This window comes from Entelurus aequoreus, linkage group LG03 (genome assembly GCF_033978785.1).
Source record: "Entelurus aequoreus isolate RoL-2023_Sb linkage group LG03, RoL_Eaeq_v1.1, whole genome shotgun sequence".
NCBI lineage: Eukaryota > Metazoa > Chordata > Actinopteri > Syngnathiformes > Syngnathidae > Entelurus > Entelurus aequoreus.
In genome coordinates, this window is record NC_084733.1 from 89,205,869 (window position 1) to 89,224,196 (window position 18,328).

Consider the following 18,328-nt stretch of genomic DNA (forward strand, 5'->3'; position numbering starts at 1 on the left):
CGGTGGCCGCGCCCGGGAATCATTTTTGGTGATTTAACCCCCAATTCCAACCCTTGATGCTGAGTGCCAAGCAGGGAGGATTATAATGGCTCTCATTTTTATACTCTTTGGTATGACTCGGCCGGGGTTTGAACTCACAACTAGGGATGATGTTCGAAATCGGTTCTCCCGGTTGTTCGATAAGAAAAGAACCGATTCCATGGATTCAAATCCCTTTTTGAGAACCGGTTCCCGTTATCGAGGCCAGTATAGTGAAGAAAAAGAGTTGGTTCTTTATTCGAATCCCTGGGAACGAATCCCTTCCCACGTACAGGAAATGCCCTGTGGGACCTGCAATGTTATGCCCATTTGATTGTAGACTCTTACTGACACCTTGTGGCGATATGAAAATACTACGCGTCATTAGTTTGGGCACTTCCGGGTTGAGACAATTGAGAAGTAGACAAGTTGTGTTAGCTCTTACAAGCCTTGAAAAAGATAAGTCTGTAAGTAAACTGTTTAACTTGTTTATTTAACTCAATATTAAAGTGGAAAGTGGTTACATTTAAACCTAAGATGTTTATTGAAAAACTATTTTTGTGCACTGTTTCAATGGATGTTTTGAGGACTTAAAATGTCTGCCAGTCGTGTATTTCCACCATCGAAATAGTTTCAACACTCAGAAGTATTTGTTTGATGATAGTACTGTATATTTGTGTGAAGCTAATATTTACATATTGTGTATTACATTTCAGTATGTTAATTGAATCACATAGCTTATACATTTGTCATTGTGTGTATTTCAGTTTAAAAAAATAAAAAATAACAGTCCAGTGCAAGACAAAAGTAAAGATAGGAAAAGACAAAGCAAGATCAACAACAATTAAAGCTGCAAGCAGCGTTGGTCGGGTCCGCATCTTTGGCAGGTGCTAGTCCTAATTAAATCGCAATTCCCGCCAGTCCTGATGTGTGTAAAAAGTTTGGTGAGTTTTGAAGTATTTTAAGGGGGTCATTACAGCTCAAAGAGGCAAAAATGAGTGTTTTTATGAAACTTTTGTTTTGAAGGGGTGATTGCCAACTTCTTGTTGATTTTTGCTGAAGGATGTCAGTGTATGAAATCTAGCTCTAAGTCAGACCTACATAGAGGTTTTTGTTTCATGTCTCTACGCTATTCGTACTGGGAGTTAGAGGAAGTGTTGTCTGTGGTTTTTTCCTAGGTGCCGCTGCACAGTGGTTGTTTTCTTTGAAGGCTCGTAAAAGCACAGCAGCAGAGCAGCAGCTTTGGCGCAGCCGGTTTTTGAAAGCTCGTAAAATCAAAACGGTAGCATGTATCAAAACGCCGTCGTCAACTTTTAATCAGAAGGGTTCAATCTCTCTCCTGTAGTAGTTTGAAGCCGAAACGACAAACGCGCTCAGAGGAGATGATGTTTGATGTTTGGTGACCGGTTTTAACAAAAATTTTGTTTTGAAGGAGGGATTGCAAACTTCCTGTTGATTTTTGCTGAAGGATGTCAATCTATGAAATGTAGGTCTAGGTGAGATCTACATAGAGGTATTTGTTTCATGTCTCTAAGACGTTCCTACCGGAAGTTAAAAGCAGTTTTGTCTGAGTTTTCCTCTGAGGAGCAGTTTTGTCTCTGTTTTATTCAAAAATTGCGCTAGAGCGCAATTTTGAGTTTTGGGGTTCGGTTTTTTTTTTAGATCGCAATTTCCACCAGTCCCGATGTGTGTGAAAAGTTTGGTGAGTTTTGAAGTATTTTAAGGGGGTTAAATTACAGCTTCCACCAGTCCCGATGTGTGTGAAAAGTTTGGTGAGTTCTGAAGTATTTTAAGGGGGTCAAATTACAGCTTCCACCAGTCCCGATGTGTGTGAAACGTTTTGTGAGTTTTGAAGTATTTTAAGGGGGTCAAATTACAGCTCAAGGAGGCAAAAATGAGTGTCTTTAGTCATTTTTTGTCTTGAAGGGGAAATTGCCAACTTCCTGTTGGTTTTTGCCCGAGGATGTGAAATTATGAATTGTAGGTCTAAGTAAGACCTACATACAGGTTTTTGTTTCATGTCTCTACGACCTTCCTAGTGGGAGTTACAGGCAGTTTGTTTTTGTTTTTCCCCTAGGGGGCGCTAGAGCGCAATTTTGATTTTTGGGGTTAGGTTTTTTTACTAAAGTGTTCTGTCACAGTTTTTCTATGTGTGTGTAAAATTTGGTGAGTTTTGAAGCATGTTAAGGAGGGGCAAAGTAGTGCGCAAAGCTGCGGAATAATAATAAAGAATAAAGAATAATAATAAAACCTTACAATTTCAATAGTGTCCTTTGTCCCTGTATAAAGGACTCCCATAAAGGGCCTATATGGATTAATCTGCTTTGGATTGTTTGTTAGCTGTCTGCCAAGCTGTATAACCTCAACACGTATAGTGAGGGCAGAACAGGCAATTATTAATTATTGCCAGGCTTTGCTCTCATGTAAGGGGGGAAGAATTGTTGATTGATGACTGTGGTGTTCTTAGTGTCATAGTGTGTGCAGTTAGTATGTTCCAATAGCAGCAGAAGTGCACTTTTTGGAGAGCTGTATTATTTTCAGTTTTGTGCCCAAGGGACTGATTTTATTTAACACTATATTATTATTTATACACCTATAGCAGGGGTCACCAACCTTTTTGAAACCAAGAGCTACTTCTTGGGTACTGATTAATGCGAAGGGCTACCAGTTTGATACACACTTAAATAAATTGCCAGAAATAGCCAATTTGCTCAATTCACCTTTAACTCTATGTTATTATTAATAATTAATGATATTTACACTTAATTGAACGGTTTAAAAGAGGAGAAAACACGAAAAAAATGACAATTAAATTTTGAAACAGTTTTTTTTCAATTTCGACTCTTTAAAATTCAAAATTCAACCGAAAAAAAGGAGAAAAACTAGCTAATTTGAATCTTTTTATGGAACATGATTAGTAATTTTTCCTGATTAAGATTAATTTTAGAATTTTCATGACATGTTTTAAATAGGTTAAAATCCAATCTACACTTTGTTAGAATATATAACAAATTGGACCAAGCTATATTTCTAACAAAGAAAAATAATTATTTCTTCTAGATTTTCCAGAACAAAATTTTTAAAAGAAATTCAAAAGACTTTGAAATAAGATTTAAATTTGATTCTACAGATTTTCTAGATTTGCCAGAATATTTTTTTTGAATTTTAATCATAATAGGTTTGAAGAAATATTTCACAAATATTCTTCGTCGAAAAAACAGAAGCTAAAATGAATAATTAAATCAAAATGTATTTATTATTCTTTACAATAAAAAAATTAATTTACTTGAACTTTGATTTAAATTGTCAGGAAAGAAGAGGAAGGAATTTAAAAGGTAAAAAGCTATATGTGTTTAAAAATCCTAAAATAATTTTTAAGGTTGTATTTTTTCTCTAAAATTGTCTTTCTGAAAGTTACAAGAAGCAAAGTAAAAAAAATAATGAATATATTTAAACAAGTGAAGACCAAGTCTTTAAAATATTTTCTTGGATTTTCAAATTCTATTTGAGTTTTGTCTCTCTTAGAATTAAAAATGTCGAGCAAAGCAAGACCAGCTTGCTAGTAAATAAATAAAATTTAAAAAATAGAGGCAGCTCACTGGTAAGTGCTGCTATTTGAGCTATTTTTAGAACAGGCCAGCGGGCTACTCATCTGGTCCTTACGGGCTACCTGGTGCCCGCGGGCACCGCGTTGGTGACCCCTGACCTATAGTGATCACAGAGACAGGTTGTTTTTGTGTTACTGTATATATTTGTTTTTCGGAAAAATCCCACTTAGTATACTTTGGGTAACAACAGTCAATATTTTATTTTTTTTATTTTTTTAGGGGGTGTAACAGTCAATATTTAGTAATTTATTTTATTTTAGTCTTATAAAATAAAAGTGAGCTTTTGTTAAACCAAATATTGTGTTTTTTTCCCCATATACAACAACCTATCTGGATTCGATAAGAGAATCGATAAGGAATCGGTTCGATAAGAGGATTCGATAATGGGCTCGAACTCGATAATTTCTTATCAAACATCATCCCTACTCACAACTAGGGATGTCCGATAATGGCTTTTTGCCGATATCCGATATGCCGATATTGTCCAACTCTTTAATTACCGATACCGATATCAACCGATACCGATATCAACCGATATATACAGTCGTGGAATTAACACATTATTATGCCTAATTTGGACAACCAGGTATGGTGAAGATAAGGTACTTTTTTAAAAAATGAATCAAATAAAATAAGATAAATAAATTAAAAACATTTTCTTGAATAAAAAAGAAAGTAAAACAATATAAAAACAGTTACATAGAAACTAGTAATTAATGAAAATGAGTAAAATTAACTGTTAAAGGTTAGTACTATTAGTGGACCAGCAGCACGCACAATCATGTGTGCTTACGGACTGTATCCCTTGCAGACTGTATTGATATATATTTATATATAATGTAGGAAGCAGAATATTAATAACAGAAAGAAACAACCCTTTTGTGTGAATGAGTGTGAATGGGGGAGGGAGGTTTTTTGGGTTGGTGCACTAATTGTAAGTGTATCTTGTGTTTTTTATGTTGATTTAATAAAAAATAAAAAAAATAAAATAAAAAAAATAAAAAAAACGATACTGATAATAAAAAAAACGATACCGATAATTTCCGATATTACATTTTAACGCATTTATCGGCCGATAATATCGGCAGACCGATATTATCGGACATCTCTACTCACAACCTACCGATCTCAGGGCGGACACTCTAACCACTAGGCCACTGAGAAGTTAAAAACAATGTTGTTCCCTTACTGTACTAATAAAAAAAAAAAACAAGCGTTATTGCTGCGTCATGTCGCACCTCTACTTGCAGTCCAATTAATCAAATGAGGTGCACAAAAAGAGGAGCTGCGCCTTAGTGCCAAATCCTGTAAAGGTTTATGTTTGACAGTAATCCAAAGCTCAGTGATCACCTCCTGGCAGGTGCGGACTCTACCTTTCACTTGGACCAGGAAGAGGAACAACGTTCTTTGACAACAGAAGAAGAAAACATTCCAAGTACCTTGTCGAAGCTGAACGTCCCCTCCCGGTTGCTCAGCCAGGAATCCAGATCAAACGCGCCGTGGATGACAAACTCCTCGTAGCGGCCAAAGATGGCGGCAAAGCGGCCGGCCAACACCTCCCTCAGCTGAATGTTCATCTTGGCCGTGCTCAGTGTTTCCTCCTCCTCCTCCCACACGCGCCCCAGCGTCTTGCCGCCCGCCGTCTTGTCCGCGCCGCACCTCCAAGCCAGAGCTTGCAGCCTCTCCAGGACCTCCAGCTCGTCGCCCGCCAGGTTGCCGTTGCGCCGGTCCTCCATCAGGTCCTCCAGGCTGCTCAGAGGAGGAGAGGCGCTGGAGGCTTTTTGGACGGCGCCTCCCTGTGGGGGGAGCCCAAAACGCTGCAGGATCTCGCTCAGGTCTTTCGCAAGCTCGGTTTGGTCCGGAAAGCCGGGGAGACCCTCGGGAGCGTCCACGCAGCGGTTGTCGATGTCCACGAAGCAAAGGTTGGCCTGTGCGGGAGCAAGAAGCAAAGTAGAAATACTTTATTAATCCCCGAGGGGAAATTAACATTTTCAGCACAATCCCATTCAAGATCAGACAAACATTACGGGGAGACAGAACAGGATCAAACATTACGGGGAGACAGAACAGGATCGCTGACACAACAAATGTGAGATACAGGTAAACAATGGGGGGGGATGAGAAATAAATAAAAATAAAATTTAAAAAAAAATCACAATCAGTGTTGGCGTTAACGCACTTTTGGTGTCTTTTTACGCACTGAAATCATAAAGGACGGGCAATTCCGGATTTTTTTTTTTTTTTACCAGTAAAACATAACTGGGATTATCGCCCTCAATTAAAACGAGTTTGACACCCGTGACTAGGGATGAAAGAGCACGCACTTGACGCGATGATGTCATGTTATCCATGGAAAAATGCAATTTTTAGACAATATGATTTGCCTGAGCGGCTAGTAGACCCCGAGAGTAACAAGCGCTTGCCTTGTTGCCTTTCCATTAAGAACAATAAATTAGTTTTTAGAAGGGATGTCCGATAATATCGGCAGGCCGATATTATCGGCTGATAAATGCGTTAAAATGTAATATCGGAAATTATCGGTATCGTTTTTTTAATTATCCGTATCGTTTTTTTTTTTTTTTTTTTTTATTCAATCAACATAAAAAACACAAGATACACTTACATTTCTTTCTGTTATCAATATTCTGGTTCCTACATTATATATCAATACAGTCTGCAAGGGATACAGTCCGTAAGCACACATGATTGTGCGTGCTGCTGCTCCACTAATAGTACTAACCTTTAACAGTTAATGTTACTCATTTTCATTAATTACTAGTTTCTATGTAACTGTTTTTATATTGTTTTACTTTGTTTTTTATTCAAGAAAATGTTTTTAATTTATTTATCTTATTTTATTTTATAATTTTTTTAAAAAAGTACCTTATCTTCACCATACATGGTTGTCCAAATTAGGCATAATAATGTGTTAATTCCACGACTGTATATATCGGTTGATATCGGTATCGGTAATTAAAGAGTTGGACAATATCGGAATATCGGATATCGGCAAAACGCCATTATCGGACATCCCTACACAAAACCCTGCTGAAATAAGCAGGGGCGTCCATGGTAACGTTGCTTGGATGGCAACATATGTTGCTCCAAAACATGTATCTACCTTTCAGCATTAATGGTGCCTTCAGAGATATGTAAGTTAGCCCGAAAAATCTACAGTCGTTGATCTGCGGTAAAAAACAAAAAAAAACAAACTGGCAGCTCAGTTGCCAAAATTTTACTGTAAAATTGCAGTTTTTAATTTACAGTAAAAAACCAAATGTACATTTTACAGTAAAATTCTGGCAACTGAGCTGCCTTTTTTTAACCATAAAAACAGCAGTACTGTTTTTCCATTTACAGTAACATACACCACATTTTGAGGTGAAATTATTGCAACTTACCATATTTTTTTTGGATTTTAATTTAAAAAAAATCTACCAATAAAATGCATGAAAAATTGTGTATAAATAGTATGCACTGTTAGAAGCGGCCCTGTGGGGCCAAACATACACTATATTGCCAAAAAGTATTCGGCCACCTGCCTTGACTCACATATGAACTTGAAGTGCCATCCCATTCCTAACCCATAGGGTTCAATATGACCTTTTGCAGCTATTACAGCTTCAACTCTTCTGGGAAGGCTGTCCACAAGGTTGCGGAGTGTGTTTTAAGGGATTTTCCACCATTCTTCTAAAAGCGCATTGGTGAGGTCACACACTGATGTTGGTGGACAGCCTTCCCAGAAGAGTTTTTTGATTGATTGATTGAGACTTTTATTAGTAGGTTGCACAGTACAGTACATATTCCGTACAATTGACCACTAAATGGTAACACCCGAATAAGTTTTTCAACTTAAATCAGGGGTGTCCAAACTTTTTCCACTGAGGGCCGCACATTGAAAAATCAAAGCTAGCGGGGGACATTTTGATATTTTTTATTTTAAAAACCAATACAATATATGTATAAAAAATATACATTCAGGCTTCCACTCAGGCTTGATACCGAAGACCCCAAAGGGTTTTGGTCCAAAAAATATAAAAAATGTGTCATTATTCAGTATTATTATTTGTGTTATTATTCAAGTTTTTAAATCTCTAGATCAACATTAGGTCTACCTGTCAATATAACATTTTTTAAAGATTTAAGTTGTATGCTCTTTTTGTCAAAGAAAACCCTTTTTTTTAATGAAAAAAACACAAAATATGCAATATTTTCACCCAATAAAATTTTTAAGGGGGATATTTGAGATTATAGAATAATTGGAGCCTTAAAAAGGTCAACAACTCATAACACCATTGATTTTAATTCATTATTATTTTTTGAGCAATGACACTTAAAAACGAATCACACTAAAATTGTAGGGGATCCAAAAGGGTCCTACTCATTAAAGTGTTAAAAAAAAAATGTAATTTTTTTTTAAAATCTGTTTACTTTTAACACAATCTCGAGATCAACTTCAGATCTATCCGTCAATTATAAGTGTTATTGTTGTTTATGTTTTTTGTTTGTTAGTTTTAGGCCCTTCATTAAAAAAAACAGCTGATTTTTTTACATGGCAAACACAAAATATGCAACATTTTCCCCAAAAAATATCTCAAAATATTTAATGTGACTTAATTGGAGCCTTGAATAGGTCAATAATTCATAATTACATTGATTTTGATTCATTATTATTTTGTAAATAAAGAAATGGCCTACATGGCAGCTTTGTGTGATTAGAGTAAACATTGCTACATTTTCTTGTTACATTTCACCTGTTTGCTCTTTAAATAGCACTTTTAATGTTTTTTATTTTTTTTCAATCGTATTTTTAAAATGTGCCATGGGGCCGTTAAAAAATGACCTGCGGGCCGCAAATGGCCCCCGGGCCGCACTTTGGACGCCCCTGACTCAAATTGATTCATGATACAGATATATACTATCAGATATATACTATCATCATAATGCAGTCATCACACAAGATAATAATCAGGGTATATACATTGAATTATTTACAATCCGGGGTGTGGAGGGGGTTAGGTTTGGTTGTTATCATCAACAATTGAGAACAGAGAAATGGATATTGAAACAGTGTAGGTCTGACTTGGTAGGATATCGACAGCAAGTAGTGGGCATAGAGAGAGAGAAAGAGAAAGAGAGAGAGAGAGAGACAGAGAAAGAGAAAGAGAAAGAGAGAGAGAAAGAGAAAGAGAAAGAGAGAGAGAAAGAGAAAGAGAGAGAGAAAGAGAGAAGAGAAAGAGAAAGAGAGAAAGAGAGAGAAACAGAGAGAGAGAGAAAGAGAAAAAGAAAGAGAGAGAGAGAGAAAGAGAGAGACAGAGAGAGGGAAAGAGAAAGAGAGAAAGCGAGAGAGAAAGAGAAAGAAAGAGAAAGAGAAAGAGAAAGAGAGAGAGAGAGAGAAAGAGAAGAAGAGAAAGAGAGAAAGGGAGAGAAGAGAGAGAAAGGGAGAGAAACAGAGAGAAAGAGAGAGAAAGAGAAAGAGAGAGAAAGAGAAAGAGAGAGAAAGAAAAAGAGAAAGAGAAAGAGAGAAAGAGAAAGAGAGAAAGAGAAAGAGAGAAAGAGAAAGAGAGAAAGAGAAAGGGAGAGAGAGAAAGAGAGAGAGAGAGAAAAAGAGAGAGAAAGAGAAAGAGAGAGAGAGAAAGAGAAAGAGAAAGAGAGAGAGAAAGCGAGAGAGAAAGAGAAAGAAAGAGAGAGAGAGAGAAAGAGAGAGAGAAAGAGAAAGAGCGAAAGAGAAAGAGAGAAAGAGAAAGAGAGAGAGAGAAAGAGAAAGAGAGAGAAAGAAAGAGAAAGTGAGAGAAAGTGAGAGAAAGAGAGAGAAAGTGAGAGAAAGAGAGAGAAAGAGAAAGAGAGAGAAAGAAAAAGAGAAAGAGAAAAAGAGAAAAAGAGAAAAAGAGAAAAAGAGAAAAAGAGAAAAAGAGAAAAAGAGAAAAAGAGAGAGAGAAAGAGAGAAAGAGAAAGAGAGAGAGAAAGAGAGAAAGAGAAAGAGAGAGAGAAAGAGAGAAAGAGAAAGAGAGATCAGAAGGCATAAGAAAAAGTATCTGCATTTGATTGTTTACATTTGATTATTAACAATCTGGGGAGGGTGTTAGTTTAGGGTTGTAGCTGCCTGGAGGTGAACTTTTATTGCGGTTTTGAAGGAGGATAGAGATGCCCTTTCTTTTATACCTGTTGGGAGCGCATTCCACATTGATGTGGCATAGAAAGAGAATGAGTTAAGACCTTTGTTAGTTCGGAATCTGGGTTTAACGTGGTTAGTGGAGCTCCCCCTGGTGTTGTGGTTATGGCGGTCATTTACGTTAAGGAAGTAGTTTGACATGTACTTCGGTATCAGGGAGGTGTAGCGGATTTTATAGACTAGGCTCAGTGCAAGTTGTTTAGCTCTGTCCTCCACCTTGAGCCAGCCCACTTTAGAGAAGTGGGTAGAAGTGAGGTGGGATCTGGGGTGGAGGTCTAGAAGTAACCTGACTAGCTTGTTCTGGGATGTTTGGAGTTTAGATTTGAGGGTTTTGGAGGTGCTAGGGTACCAGGAGGTGCATGCGTCATCGAAAAAGGGTTGAACGAGAGTTCCCGCCAGAATCCTCAAGGTGCTTTTGTTGACCAGAGAGGAGATTCTGTAGAGAAATCTCATTCGTTGGTTGACCTTTTTGATTACCTTGGTTGCCATTTTATCACAGGAAAGATTAGCCTCTAGAATGGAACCTAGGTAGGTGACCTCATCTGTAATAGCTGCAAAAGGTGGACCGACATCATATTGAACCCTATGGGTTAGGAGTGGGATAGCACTTATGTGAGTCAGGGCAGGTGGCATATAGTGTAACTGTGACGTGAAAACCACTTTGACACCTCTGTTCTATAGCTGTGTCCTTTGAAAAGATACGCATCTCCTATCAGTTTGTACCTTTAAATAAACCAGCGTGATCTTTCATTGCCATGAGTTGTTCAGTTAGTACTTTCATTCAGTCTCTCTCCCGCTGCCATCCCCTCAAGCCCTCCAGCAGCCCTCTTTGTAGGCCACACCAACTTTAAAGAGAGTTAAGTGAGATGTTGATGTGATCTTGGATGTGAGATCTGATTAGTGAGTGGGGGCGAGGCGGGAGAACTCATAACCAAGACTGCGCTTCAAGGGAAAGTCATGCATGAAAACTAACGCCGGCGTTCCACAAAACCCTTTTTTTTTTTTTTTTAGGTCGTTTATTTATAAATCCGACCTGCGGTGAGCTTCTTACCTCTTGTGGTAGGTGCAGGGAGGACCGCTGAGCGCCCTCCCTGTGCTGAATGCCCATCAGGAAGGGGACAGGTGCGTCCAGGAGGTGGTGCAGAGGTGCGGAGATGATGGGCAGGTAGATGTGCTGCCACTGGAACGGGAAGAGCAGGGTGGTGATGCCCTCTGCCACGGTCATCAAACGCTGGTAGTCTGGGGAGGATGAGGAGTTTGTTAGAGGTTTATCATAGCTACAGGGCAAGAAACAGACATTTAAATTAAGAAGCAATGGCTTACACAAGTATATATATAATGTAGTAACAGACACCTTCATAATAATGTGTAATATGTACAATATACACACTGCAAGTATATATATATAATGTAGTAACAGACACCTTCATAACAATATTTACAATATACACACTGCAAGTATATATATAATGTAGTAACAGACACCTTCATAACAATATGTAATATGTACAATATACACACTGCAAGTATATATATAATGTAGTAACAGACACCTTCATAACAATATGTAATATGTACAATATACACACTGCAAGTATATATATAATGTAGTAACAGACACCTTCATAACAATATGTAATATGTACAATATACACACTGCAAGTATATATATAGTGTAGTAACAGACACCTTCATAACAATATGTAATATGTACAATATACACACTGCAAGTATATATATAATGTAGTAACAGACACCTTCATAACAATGTGTAATATGTACAATATACACACTGCAAGTATATATATAATGTAGTAACAGACACCTTCATAACAATATGTAATATGTACAATATACACACTGCAAGTATATATATAGTGTAGTAACAGACACCTTCATAACAATGTGTAATATGTACAATATACACACTGCAAGTATATATATAATGTAGTAACAGACACCTTCATAACAATATGTAATATGTACAATATACACACTGCAAGTATATATATAATGTAGTAACAGACACCTTCATAACAATATGTAATATGTACAATATACACACTGCAAGTATATATATAATGTAGTAACAGACACCTTCATAACAATGTGTAATATGTACAATATACACACTGCAAGTATATATATAATGTAGTAACAGACACCTTCATAACAATGTGTAATATGTACAATATACACACTGCAAGTATATATATATAATGTAGTAAGACACCTTCATAACAATGTGTAATATGTACAATATACACACTGCAAGTATATATATATAATGTAGTAAGACACCTTCATAACAATATGTAATATGTACAATATACACACTGCAAGTATATATATAATGTAGTAATAGACACCTTCATAACAATATGTAATATGTACAATATACACACTGCAAGTATATATATAATGTAGTAACAGACACCTTCATAACAATATGTAATATGTACAATATACACACTGCAAGTATATATATAATGTAGTAACAGACACCTTCATAACAATGTGTAATATGTACAATATACACACAGCAAGTATATATATAATGTAGTAACAGACACCTTCATAACAATGTGTAATATGTACAATATACACACTGCAAGTATATATATATAATGTAGTAAGACACCTTCATAACAATGTGTAATATGTACAATATACACACTGCAAGTATATATATATAATGTAGTAACAGACACCTTCATAACAATATGTAATATGTACAATATACACACTGCAAGTATATATATATAATGTAGTAAGACACCTTCATAACAATATGTAATATGTACAATATACACACTGCAATTATATATATAATGTAGTAAAAGACACCTTCATAACAATATGTAACATGTACAATATACACACTGCAAGTATATATATAATGTAGTAACAGACACCTTCATAACAATATGTACAATATACACATTGCAAGTACTGTATATATATATATATATATATATATATATATATATATATATATATATATATATATATATATATATATATATATATATATATATATATATATATATATATATATATATATAATGTAAGAGACACTTTCATAACTATATGTAATATGTACAATATACACACTGCAAGTATATATATAATGTAGTAACAGACACCTTCATAACAATGTGTAATATGTACAATATACACACTGCAAGTCGTGGTCAAAAGTTTTCATACTCTACTATGCAAAGCCAAAGCCATTTATCAACAACACCCAGAAACGCCGCCGGCTTCGCTGGTCCTGAGCTCATCTAAGATGGACTGATACAAAGTGGAAAAGTGTTCTGTGGTCTGACGAGTCCACATTTCTAATTGTTTTTTGGAAAACTGTGGACGTGGTGTCGTCCGGAACAAAGAGGAAAAGAACCATCCGGACTGTTCTAGGCGCAAAGTGTAAAAGGCAGCATGTGTGATGGTATGGGGGTGTATTAGTGCCCAAGACATGGGTAACTTACACATCTGTGAAGGCACCATTAATGCTGAACGGTACATACGGCTTTTGGAGCAATCCAAGCAACGTTATCATGGACGCCCCTGCTTATTTCAGTGTTACAACAGCGTGGCTTCGTAGTAAAAGAGTGCGGGTACTAGACTGGCCTCCCATTGGTGCAATATGAAGGCTAAAATATGAGAAGGGAGACTGTTGAACAACTTAAGCTGTACATCAAGCAAGAATGGGAAAGAATTCCACTTCCAAAATGTGTCTCCTCAGTTCCCAAACCTTTACTGAGTGTTGTTAAAAGGAAAGGCCATGTAACACAGTGGTAAAAAATGCCCCTGTGACAACTTTTTTGCAAGTTCAGAATATACTGTATTCTATTATTAGTCAAGTGGAAATGCATGGGTGTACCTAATCAAGTGGCTAACAGGCGTGCTCCCCTACCTTGGGAGTAGAGCAGTATCTGCGTCTCCAGCAGCGAACAGGTGAGAAGCCGCACCATGTTGTCCACCCCCAGCAGAGAAAAGGCTTCTCCGAGAGGATACTCCCCCAGTGGCAGCTCGCCCGGGCCGGGCCGCTGGCACAAGATGGGTCCCTGCACGCCGTGGAACCTCAGCGAGCGTCCGGGCGGCGGCAGGGGCACCTCGAAGAGGATGTTGTGGACGTAGCTCTCCAGCGGCAGAGGCGGCGCCGTCTGGGAGGCGACCGCCTGGTGCAGCTGGGAGAGGAACTGGCGAGAGGCTTGGAGGAAAGGGAGCGGCGTGAGCAGGCAGAGGGATTTGGACACGTACAAGGTGTCGTGAGAAGGCTCGAAGGAGTTGGCGCAGCCCAAACAGGCGGCGGAGGAGGAGGCGGCGCTCCCCGCCAGAGAGTCCCCGTCCGACTCGTCCAGGCTGCTCAGCAGGGAGTCCATGCTGGAGGTGGAGGGCGAGGAGGCGGAGGAGGCTGCGGAGGAGGTGGAGGAGGAGTGGTGCTCCACGTGGTACATCTGGTGCAGAGTCCGCATGGCCGTGATGACCTGCGCGCTGGTCACCTCCTCGTAGAAGGTGTGGACGAAGCCGTAGGAGCGGGAGCCGTCGGCCAAGCCGATGGTGAAAGAGTGGAAGTGGGAGTCACGCCGGTCTGCCTGCGTGCGGAAGGAGAGACCCCTCGGCATGCACAGCTGGGGACCAACAACAAAAATAGAGTCAGAAAGTTACCCATGAAGTCAAAGATCCTCTATGTGACAGGAGCGCTCTGCTGTTTTTAAGTAACCACTACAAAAACACTAGTCAAAGATCCTCTATATGACAGGTGCGCTCTGCTGTTTTTAAGTAACCACTGCAAAAACACTAGTCAAAGAACCTTTATATGACAGGCGTGCTCTGTTGTTTTTAAGGTAACTATTGCAAAAACACTAGTCAAAGATCCTCTATATCAGTGGTCCCCAACCACCGGGCCGCGGCCGCACAAGAAATTAAAAAATAAAAAAATAAATAAAATATATAAATATATAAAAATATTATTTTATTTTTTTTTTAAAATTAAATCAACATAAAAAACACAATATATACATTATATATCAATATAAATCAATACAGTCTGCAGGGATGCAGTCCGTAAGCACACATGATTGTATTTCTTTATGACCAAAAAAAATAAAAAATAAAAAATAAATAAAAATAAAAAAATAAATATTTTTTTTTTTTTTTTACTACCCCGGTCCGTGGGACAAATTTTCAAGCATTGACCGGTCCGCTAGTACAAAAAGGTTGGGGACCACTGCTCTATATGACAGGAGCGCTCTGCTGTTTTTAAGTAACCACTGCAAAAACACTAGTCAAAGATCCTCTATATGACAGGAGCGCTCTGCTGTTTTTAAGTAACCACTACAAAAACACTAGTCAAAGATCCTCTATGTAACAGGAGCGCTCTGCTGTTTTTAAGTAACCACTGCAAAAACACTAGTCAAAGATCCTCTATGTGACAAGAGCACTCTGCTGTTTTTAGGATCTACAAAAAAATACTTGTCAAAGATCCTCTAAATGACAGCAGCACTCTGCTGTTTTTAAGTAACTATTGCAAAAACACTAGTCAAAGATCCTCTATATGACAGGAGCGCTCTGTTGTTTTTAAGTAACCACTACAAAAACACTAGTCAAAGATCCTCTATACGATAGGAGTGCTCTGTTGTTTTTAAGTAACCACTGCAAAAACACTAGTCAAAGATCCTCTATGTGACAGGAGCGCTCTGCCGTTTTTAAGGGTCAACTGCAAAAACACCAGTCAAAGATCCTCTATGTGACAAGAGCACTCTGCTGTTTTTAAGTAACCACTACAAAAACACTAGTCAAAGATCCTCTATATGACAGGAGCGCTCTGCTGTTTTTAATAACCACTGCAAAAACACTAGTCAAAGATCCTCTATATAACAAGAGTGCTCTGCTGTTTTTAAGTAACCACTACAAAAACACTAGTCAAAGATCCTCTATATGACAGGAGTGCTCTGCTGTTTTTAAGTAACCACTGCAAAAACACTAGTCAAAGATCCTCTATATAACAGGAGTGCTCTGCTGTTTTTAAGTAACTACTGCAAAAACACAAGTCAAAGATCCTCTAAATGACAGGAGCGCTCTGCTGTTTTTAAGTAACCACTGCAAAAACACTAGTCAAAGATCCTCTATATAACAGGAGCGCTTTGTTGTTTTTAAGTGACCACTGCAACAACACTAGTCAAAGATCCTCTAAATGACAGGAGCGCTCTGCTGTTTTTAAGTAGCCACTGCAAAAACACTAGTCAAAGATCCTCTATATAACAGGAGCGCTTTGTTGTTTTTAAGTGACCACTGCAACAACACTAGTCAAAGATCCTCTAAATGACAGCAGCAATCGGCTGTTTTAAGTAACTACTACTACAAAAACACCAGTCAAAGATCCTCTATATGAAAGGAGCGCTCTGCTGTTTTGAAGTCACTGCTGCAAAAAGGTTAGTTGAAGATCTTCTATACAAGGAGTGCTTTTTGCATACTGCAAAAAGGCTCGTCAAAGATCCTCTATACGACAGGCGTTCCCTGCAGTATCTAGGCACCTAAACAGCAGTCAAAGATCCTCTATATGACAGGAGTTCCCTGCAGTATCTAGGCACCTGTACAGCAGTCAAAGATCCTCTATATGACAGGAGTTCCCTGCAGTATCTAGGCACCTGTACAGCAGTCAAAGATCCTCTATATGACAGGAGTTCCCTGCAGTATCTAGGCACCTGTACAGCAGTCAAAGATCCTCTATATGACAGGAGTTCCCTGGAGTATCTAGGCACCTACACAGCAGTCAAAGATCCTCTATATGACAGGAGTTCCCTGCAGTATCTAGGCACGTATACAGCAGTCAAAGATCCTCTATACGACAGGAGTTTCCTGCAGTATCTAGGCACGTATACAGCAGTCAAAGATCCTCACCATGTTGACTGCATCCTTATTGAAGGGGTTTCTGTCCGTGCTCTCAGGGTAATGCACCAGAACTCTGGACTTGAAGGAGCGATGAATCGGGCTCTGCTCGAAACTCTGGCCTGGAAGCGAAACACCAAAAAAAGACGTAAAAAAAAAGGGAGGAACTGGGTTCTTGGAGATAGGATGGAAAGAAGAGGAGCGAGGACAAACTGATTCATGCTGACACACAAAATGTCTGACCTTTATGGAACAGATAACAAAAACAGGAAGGATGCCCTTATATGGTTGTGCACAAACAGGAAATGACATCACTTACACAACACAGGAAGTAGCAGACAACCTTCCAGCCTGCAAGACTTGCATTAGGACACTAAAACCCTTATTATTTATTATTATTATTATTTTGTCTACATTATGAGGGACAAACTGTAAAAAATTATTATTAATCCACTTGTTCATTTACTGTTAATATCTGCTTATTTTCTGTTTTAATATGTTCTATCTGTTAAAATGTAATAATCACTTATTGTTCTCTTGTTTGATACTTCACATTAGTTTTGGATGATACCACACATTTAGGTATCGATCCGATACCAAGTAGTTACAGGATCATATTCAAAGTGTCCAGGGATATATTTACTGAGTTTATAAACATAATATGAATTGGGGAAAAAAAAGTAATAATTTTATGGCGATAAAAAATATCGATGTAATCATAGTAGTATCGACTCGACGCGCTCTTGTACTTGGTATCATTACAGTGGATGTCAGGTGTAGGTCCACCCATGGCGTTTGTTTACAGTCAGGCAGGCTAGCTTTTGTTACAGTGTGTAGTGACGCATGTTTAGCTATTCCTCGTCCTGCAGTGATAATGCTACTTGCAAGAAACTTACTTTGTCACCATGGAGGCCAGGATTAGTGATTTAGAAGTAGCTAAAACACTGCGGATGTTATAACTTCACCTTTATCTTTACTTTTTACTAGGGATGTCCGATAATGGCTTTTTGCCGATATCCGATATTCCGATATTGTCCAACTCTTTAATTACCGATACAGATATCAACCGATACCGATATCAACCGATATATGCAGTCGTGGAATTAACACATTATTATGCCTAATTTGGACAACCATGTATGGTGAAGATAAGGTACCTTTTTAAAAAAAATAATAAAATAAGATAACTAAATTAAAAACATTTTCTTGAATAAAAAAAGAAAGTAAAACAATATAAAAACAGTTACATAGAAACGAGTAATTAAAGAAAATGAGTAAAATTAAGTGTTAAAGGTTAGTACTATTAGTGGACCAGCAGCACGCACAATCATGTGTGCTTACGGACTGTATCCCTTGCAGACTGTATTGATATATATTGATATATAATGTAGGAACCAGAATATTGATAACAGAAAGAAATAGGGGGAGGGAGGTTTTTTGGGTTGGTGCACTAATTGTAAGTGTATCTTGTGTTTTTTATGTTGATTTAATAAAAAAAAACAAAAAAATTAAAAAATTAAAAAACGATACAGATAAAAAAAACGATACCGATAATTTCCGATATTACATTTTAACGCATCTATCGGACATCCCTACTTTTTACACCAAAATGCGTCCGTTCTCCCTTTTCTGCCTA

General features: G+C 37.9%; 1 protein-coding gene across 1 annotated transcript in view; it reads right to left on the reverse strand.

Moving 5' to 3' along the window:
• The window catches only part of LOC133647065 (DENN domain-containing protein 5B-like), a 70,451-nt gene that overhangs the window by 40,654 nt on the left and 11,469 nt on the right, over positions 1–18,328 (reverse strand). Inside the window, exons 2-5 of the mRNA XM_062043125.1 lie at positions 16,705–16,814; positions 13,715–14,432; positions 10,850–11,037; positions 5,066–5,554 (exon numbers count right to left, since the gene is read on the reverse strand). Coding sequence (XP_061899109.1) covers positions 5,066–5,554; positions 10,850–11,037; positions 13,715–14,432; positions 16,705–16,814 — 1,505 coding nt within the window. The remainder of the gene's footprint in view (positions 1–5,065; positions 5,555–10,849; positions 11,038–13,714; positions 14,433–16,704; positions 16,815–18,328) is intronic.